Source organism: Anabas testudineus, chromosome 16, assembly GCF_900324465.2.
Source record: "Anabas testudineus chromosome 16, fAnaTes1.2, whole genome shotgun sequence".
NCBI lineage: Eukaryota > Metazoa > Chordata > Actinopteri > Anabantiformes > Anabantidae > Anabas > Anabas testudineus.
In genome coordinates, this window is record NC_046625.1 from 19,255,968 (window position 1) to 19,264,131 (window position 8,164).

At 40.8% G+C, this 8,164-nt stretch overlaps 1 protein-coding gene across 1 annotated transcript; it reads left to right on the plus strand.

Annotated features, from left to right (window-relative positions):
• The first annotated feature begins 1,399 nt into the window (after positions 1-1,399).
• trhra (thyrotropin-releasing hormone receptor a) lies at positions 1,400-6,421 on the plus strand. The gene is made up of 2 exons (XM_026372539.1): positions 1,400-2,447; positions 5,920-6,421. The coding sequence occupies exons 1-2, from the start codon at positions 1,641-1,643 to the stop codon at positions 6,358-6,360; spliced, it is 1,248 nt and encodes a 415-aa protein (XP_026228324.1). The 5' UTR covers positions 1,400-1,640; the 3' UTR covers positions 6,361-6,421.
• The last annotated feature ends 1,743 nt before the right edge of the window (positions 6,422-8,164 follow it).

Genomic DNA, 8,164 nt, shown 5'->3' on the forward strand with positions numbered 1-8,164 from the left:
GAGTGCAAATAGACTGCTGCCATGTATGCCGTGGCTGTGAAATCATGCTGTGAGCTATTTGGAGCCACCACATGAAATAACATACCATTTACATACATAGTATTTACGCAATAAGAGATTCCACAATAGGGCGAATGACCTTATTGTGCTATGTGATCATTATTAATTTTTGTGTCACTTATTAGTGTAAAATAAGAGTTGATGAAAAGAAACAACAAAACTATGGTGATTACAACTTTTGTTCTTTTACTTTTTACCTATTTTGAGATAAACTATGTCAACCTAACACTCAGACTCCAGCTACGGCCCAGCGGTTTCATTTATTCTTTCATGTTACATCACCTGACATTTAGTCACACAAGAGCGTAACACTCAGCAGTACATTTTCATTTTGTGTCGCTATTAAAGTCAATTCTCCTGGGTAGACCACAGAGAATCATACAGAAATGTAATGTGAGAGTCTGGAAAAGGCTCTCTTATACATTCATGCATTTTATATTCTGTTTTTTTTTTTTTTCACAGATTGAAATTTTACTTTTTGTTAAATTTACATATAAACTTGATTTGTTGGCACGATTTCATTTTACTTTACTGTTGTTACCCTACGTTTTTTAAGGCTTTAAACAATGGGATGCGAGTGGCTGATGTTTCCCTCGATGTCAGTGCTTTAACTTTCTTTATCGACAGTGCAAGTGGTAAAACATTTTAATTTAACCCTTGTTACAGTATCAAGAAAGCAACACAAACTTAATAACCTAAAGCGGCAGTATTTATTAAAGTAACTACAACTCCTCAATCATCCCCAGTTAATCCACTCAACCCCACCCAGCTAATGAATAGACTTCTCATTTTTAAAGCTTGGAAATAATTTATTGCACTATATGATTTGAATGTGATACCTGTGTTTGATACATGTTATAATATAATATATATTGATAGACAATTGTTGTTAAGCATGAATGAACAGTTTATGTTGATGTTCAACAACATAACCTGCTTCCCATGATGTTCTGGCATTATAATGTGTTGCACAAAATATTTTTTATTCTGCTTATAAATGTTAGGATAAGTTCATGTTTATGTTTGTGCCAGAAACCAAAAAAAACCCCATTCAGTCTAGTTAAAACACTAAAGGATAGTATTATGTGTTTGCGCATGGGAGTCCCTGACTGAAGAAGAGGAAGAACTTCGTGCTCTCCGTGGCAGCTGTGACTTCACATTGAGTGAGGCTCTCAGGAGCAGAGAGGCTCTGCAGGAAGCTCTCAGTCATGACTGTGTGAGCTGGGAGACGGGAGAAGGGCGCGGAGCTGCCTGCAACACCTCCTCTCTCCTCTCTGCGAACTTCAACCAACAACCGCGGCTCGTTTGCTGTTTATTGTATGTGTTGGTGGAAATTGGATTGGATTTTTCTCTGATGGCTTTCCAGTATCACAAATTGGATTTCACGGAGAAGCAAATGCAGTTTGCCTGGATTGTGTAAATGAAATTAAGTTTTTGGAGGATTTATAGTCGGGCTCCTGTTGGACTTGTGTTGCTGGGCCCGTGCAGTTTACTGGAATGATTATTTTGTGATTTCACCTGAGTTCTGCTGTCACTATTATCATTAGTACAAGCGCACAGAGCCACAGCCTCCTTGTGTAATGGAAAACCTCACCATGGATAACATGACTGTGGAGAATGTCACGTCGGTGCAGGACAGTCAGAGCCTGGGTGTTTGGACTGACTACACTGTTCAATACAAAGTGCTCAGTGTGTTTCTGGTGTCCCTCATATGTGGTGTAGGGATCGTGGGGAATGTGATGGTCATACTGGTCGTCCTGACCACCAAACACATGCGCACACCCACTAATTGTTACCTGGTGAGCCTGGCAGCGGCCGACCTGATGGTCCTCACGGCAGCCGGGCTGCCCAACATCACCGACGCCCTGTACGGGCAGTGGGTGTACGGGTACGCGGGCTGCCTGGGAATCACCTATTTCCAGTACTTGGGAATAAACGCGTCCTCCTGCTCCATCACCGCCTTCACCGTGGAGCGCTACATCGCCATCTGCCATCCCATCAAAGCTCAGTTCCTGTGCACGTTATCCCGGGCAAAGAAAATCATCATGCTGGTCTGGGCTCTCACCTCTGTCTACTGCGTCATGTGGCTCTTTCTGTCCGACACCAAAAAGTTGATGTACGACAACGTGGTGCTGCTCAGCTGCGCCTACAAAGTGTCCAGGAGTCACTACCTGCCCATTTACTTCACAGATTTCGCGGTGTTTTACGTGCTGCCCCTCATGCTGGCCACGGTTCTGTACGGACTGATCGCCAGGATACTTTTCCTGAACCCGCTGCCTTCAGACCCCAAAGACAGCACCAAGAAGTGGAAGAAGGAGACGACTCGGGAAGGGAGGATGATCAGCACCAGCTCCTCCAGCAGCACCACAGCTGCGTCCCGCAGACAGGTGAGCCGCTGCGCGTCCCTGAACCTTATCACTGTGTAATCAGTGTGTTTGCGCGCTTGAGAAGGGGGGGGAACGGGACCAGCTGTAGCACGACACGGGAGCAAAACCTGAATATCCTCCAGTCAGGAACAAGTTTAAGAGACATGTCCTGTCTTTCTAAATGTCAGGACAGTCAGGGAGAACCACATGCATGAGATAATAGGCTCCTGGCAACAGACAGCATGTGTGGGAGACCCCACCCCAGGAAAAAGGGGCTCTGGGGTCTTTTTAGTCTCTTTAGTTCATTTCACATCTATATAACATATTGTTCTTTTGCTTTATGGGGTAATCTTGCATCTATTTTTGTCTTGGTGGTAGTTTTGCATCTTTTTCCTCTCCCTCTATTTTTAGGCATTTTGTTTCTCTAATGCCCCCCTGACCCTTTGAGTCCCTGGGTGTGTGCTCAGGAGTCCCGTTCAGTAATGCATCTATGACCTCACATCCTCACCCCACTCATGAATTAAAAAAAAAAAAAAAAACTGATCCAACAACTTTAGAATAAAAGAAAAGCGTATCGATCATTTTTCTTCAACCCCGCTGTTGAAAAGTTCCCAAGTTACAGAAATCCCTGTAAAGACTAGATGACTGTAGATCGTTGTTATAATGTCAAAATGGTCTGAAGACACAAAACCCAGATACAGCAGACACACAGGTGGACAGCAGAGGTAGATGTTTGTTCATCAGATTAAGAGAAGAGGCCTCCCTGGAATGACAGGGGGGTGGGTGTGGTACCCTGAGGGGGCATCATGCTGTATTGGACAGACCAATCAGCTAACCCCAACTTAAATAGACTTTTGGCTTTTTTCTCCACCAATATAGTTTCTTTTACCTGTGACTAACCCACAACACACACAATCACATGTGTTTCTGCTGATTAGCAATAAGCGCTCATTGTGGACACAAGGAACAATCCATACCATTACCATGTACCTTACTGAATTAGCCTAAAGGTCAAGAAGTAATGAGATCCGGGAATTTCCCCCACTAATGACACCAGCAGCGTTTCTATTCAATCCTATTAGAGTCACCTCACTGCAGCGGATATGTCACAATATAAATATGGATAAGATTTAATTACAAACAATTCGATGATAATTTCATTACACCTGATAATTCTATTAGCAAATCCAGGCTTTGTCAAGCTGTGCATACAGATTGGATCAGTCATCTGAGTAAATAATGAAAGGTTTGTGAAATCAACAACGTGGGTTAATCTGACCTAACTAAAATTTGTAGTCACCTTCCATCAATGCTTCAAGTTGAAAAGCTGCAAAACTGATTTCATGTATAAATTATACCATGTTCTACCAGTGTCTTCTTTGGTTATCAACATTGTACTGTACATATTTGTTTCTATAGTAAAATTGTGGTTTAGATATTCACATTGAGGCCAGTTACTCTAAAACAGCAGATTCTACATCTTTGACACAACGTTCTTTCTTCATAATGGGATCCTTCACAAAAAACAATCATAGACCTAATATATGCACTTAACTCCAGTAATATTAAGCATGTGTCCCCTCTCTAAATGTCTTTCTCCAAGAGAATGGAAATGAGAAAACGCAGCAGTAACAAGTTACCCTACTTCTCATTCCTTTTTATTTCCAACATGAACTGACAAATGTCACATGTTCCCTCATACAATCAGCAGGAAAACAATTACACCTGTGAGGACAAGTAGTGGGATGCGTTCAAGATGACCAACGTTCTCAACTCAGAATATAGATCAGTCAAACCAAGATAGATGTAGAGCATACAATGCAAAACAAGACAATTTATTCTTATTGCAGATGATCATTATAAACAGAACAGCAGTGCAATTCTGCCACCTCTGTGATTACATTTTGGCGTCCTAAACAATCTCTAGGTTTAGTTCTTTGCAGGCAGAATGATTACAGTAAGCCAGTAGTATTTTTCTTTTCTTTTTTGGTCTAATTGTATTAATTTTGATCTAATTTAAAATTCACGTCTTAATACTCAGTTCCATTTTTAACCAGATCTGATCTTTTTATGTTGATGGTGTTACATTCGTGTTTCCACATGTACATAAATCTCCAGACCACATGGAATAGTGATTCAGATCTAATTGGAAAAACTCAGATTAAGACTGTTGACTGATGTTTATGAGAAAAAATAAAAAAATCTCAGTCACTTGGAGGAAAAAATGGGTTTGGGCCACTTCAGTGTAATGTGAATGCAGCCTTTGTTGCAGATCTTGAATGAGTCTCTGAGGACTCGGGTGTAACTGCTTCCCTGCTAATTATGAGTCTTTTAAAAAGAGACCTCACTGACTCTCTGATGAAGCTTCAGAATGTGTCAGAGACTACAACATGCCTGATAAATAAGTTTGCTTCCCCCTTCCCCCCCATTAGTGCCGTAGTTCTGCATTTTACCCCTAATCTTTGATGTAAACAAACATACTGTTGAACTGTGAAGAAGAAGAAGAAGAAGAAGAAGAAGCACCAGTGTGGATAGTCAGTGCAGGAAGCGTTTGCTCTTTTGACTTTGATGCTCTTTGCAAAAAATTCTATTCACATCAACAATATTGGATTAGAACTGTGCCTGACCACGTTAATCTCATTAAACATGCTCGAGCTGATGCGAGTCAAGTGTTCAGGTGGAGGGACTGTTGTGTTCACAGCCAGTCATTTGGTTGGAAAAATAGATTTCCCATTTTAGCTGGTGAGAGGCTCTTTGAAAAACATGGACCTTAAAACTATTATCCACAAGATTCCGATCTTGCTACTACAGTTCCCAGAATTCACTTCTTGAACAACTACTTTATCAGAAATACAACAAAAGAGCAGCTGGTGTGTTTACAGAGCAGCCAAATAATTGTTCCCCTAAATACTTAGTGATTAGATCTTAGTGCTGCATTCAATACTGGTCTGTCAAAAATGATGAAAATGATGATCCTGAAAATTATCCTAGTCTTGATCCTAGTCTGAAAATGATCCTAGTCTTGTACAAATGTGTTAGAAGAACAACAGTGGTCTCTGTGGCAGACTGCTTCAGAATAAAAATCACATGCTTTCTCCACCCGAATGCTTCTAATGTGAAGCAAGAGCAGCAGGTATTGTTCAGCAATTGGTTCAGTAAACTGTGACATTGATATCAATTGAGATTACAAACTGTAATGTAGTATCACACCGCATGTGCATCATCTCCTGGGAATCCAACATATGCTGACTGTGAATCGCATCTAAAACAGTTTATTTCATGAAAACCTTCAGTATTAGAACACAGTGGTTGTTCTGTCATGGCTTACTGTGGCAAGTGAGCAGGGAAAGTCGTCATTATCAGTACCATTAATGCTTTATCTAAAAGTCCGTAGACCATGTCTCTTGTGCTGTGGATTGGTGTATATGTACTCGCCATATTTTCTGTGGTTTCATTTTTGTTATCACATTTTAACACGACTGAATTCCACTAGGTGACCAAGATGCTAGCTGTGGTGGTGATCCTCTTCGCCTTGCTTTGGATGCCCTACCGGACGTTGGTGGTGATCAACTCCTTTCTGGACAAGGCCTACTTGGACACCTGGTTCCTTTTATTCTGCCGTCTCTGCATCTATTTAAACAGTGCCATCAACCCGGTCATCTACAACGCCATGTCCCAGAAATTTCGTGCTGCCTTTAAAAAGCTGTGTCACTGTGGTCCTCAGCGCACAGAGAAACCAGCTTCTTACAGCGTGGCGCTCACCTATAGTGCCATCAAGGACATGTCCAATGGAGAAAGTCCTGATCACTTCACTACAGAAATGGACGAGTTAAACACACCAACAGATCAGTATGCACCCACCAACATGCTGCCCACCACCAAGAAGATGCCATACGAGGAATCATCCCTGTCTGGAAGTGACATTAAAGCCTGACTATAAACACATTTTTGCCCTAAAGAGGATTTCATGGATTCTGACATCCGAAGTATGGACATTATAGAGATGTGTTAATTAAACGTACACAGACAGTTCCAGTTTAATTTCTCTAAGGTGTTTACTCTGGGAAATGTTTCCCTTTATTTGACAAGCCCACCTGCCAGAAACCAAATAGGGTTTAATGAGATGAGCCGCTATGTGCTGCAGGCCTTTTTAGCACTTTTCACTAAATATGTGAAGGGATTGTGCAAAATATAGTTTATTAATGCATCTGTGAAGCATTGAAGAGGGAGAAAATCCTGTCTGCGTCTAATGTATCCAAAAAACATTATTAATGCACGATGTGATGCACCTAACCCTTATGACATCCATTATACTGACAGGTGTTTCACACCTCTCTGTATAATGCAATACAGTTCAACAGCAGCCCAAACTGCAGCATTCAGACTGATCATAGAGTTGAATCAACACCTCTAGAACAGTTTGGACAGAAAACATTAGGACCTTAACAAAGGTAGGATTCACTTGAGAGTTATGTTAAGCTGCATTATTTTTAGTTGGGAATATCTTCTATAACATTAGCTTTGAGAATCTCACTACTTGTTCCTCAGGATGGGTCTAAATACTGATCAGAGTTCAAGAACTTTCCATGCAGAAAACATTTTGTTGTACACATTGTATATCATATGGCATATATTATTTTATTTGACACATATTTCTTTGCAGCTTTAACAGTTACTGTAACACTACTTTTTGTGTCAGATGGATCGGTCGATGTACCTCCACACCACAGGCGTGTTGCTACATTGCATATTCCCAACAACTCTTAACATTTAAGGTTGTTGTAACTGTCAAGCTGCTGATTCCTGTGATAACACAAATGTTACCTCAAAAGATTTGCTAGTCTCTCGTCTAAGGCTCCCACAAGATGTGTTGTGTGGTAATGGGTTACAGCGGCATGACTACTTTGTAGGAAATGAGTAGTGTAAGGGATTTCAGGATTGGCATTGGCCATTAATCCCAGTTATACTCTGTCGAAGCAACAATTGGGGAGCAAACTTGCCTCCTTCTTGTTAGTCAGACTGGTCTAAATTCGAGATGTATGTGTGTTTGTGTCTTGTAGATAAATTACTAATAACTTTCTTTTGAGTCATTGTTAAAGTAACATCATTATTTTTAATGAATAACGTGTTGTATAAATACTTGAGTACCTGCCCCACACAGCATGTGGCTGGTTAGAAATGGTTTGTGTTGGTGTTGGGTATATTGTCAATAAATGTAACATACCAACAGTATATCAAATATATAATTTTCTTAATCAAGGGCATTTTGTTTTTTATATTGCACAGCACCAGGATTTCATTGTACTAACTTGTAAATTCTTTTTCCCTTGCCACCAGAAGCCATGTAATTCAAATGAATCCAAATGCACAACACCGTGACATTTTAATCTTGCTACAAGAAAGCCCAGATCTGGAATTACATGACCTTTTAAAAAGGTCCAAGCAGAGAAAGGGAGGAATATTACAGACACTCACCTAAAACCTGCTGTGTCAGTTTAAAATCGCCTGCACTCTGATGATTTGTGCAGGGACTTCCATTTTAAGAGTGACAGATGTGCTAAAGCCTCAATTTGCTTTGGTCACTGTAAAGATGGCCACCGGAAAGGTCGGTGTCCTGCATATAATGAGAGAGATATGTGTAAATCTGATGTGCAAATGACGGCTGGTTGTCACTTGTGTGGCAGTAAGTCATTGGTATGGGCTGAGTCTGCAGAGTGCACAGCTTCTCTGTGATTTAT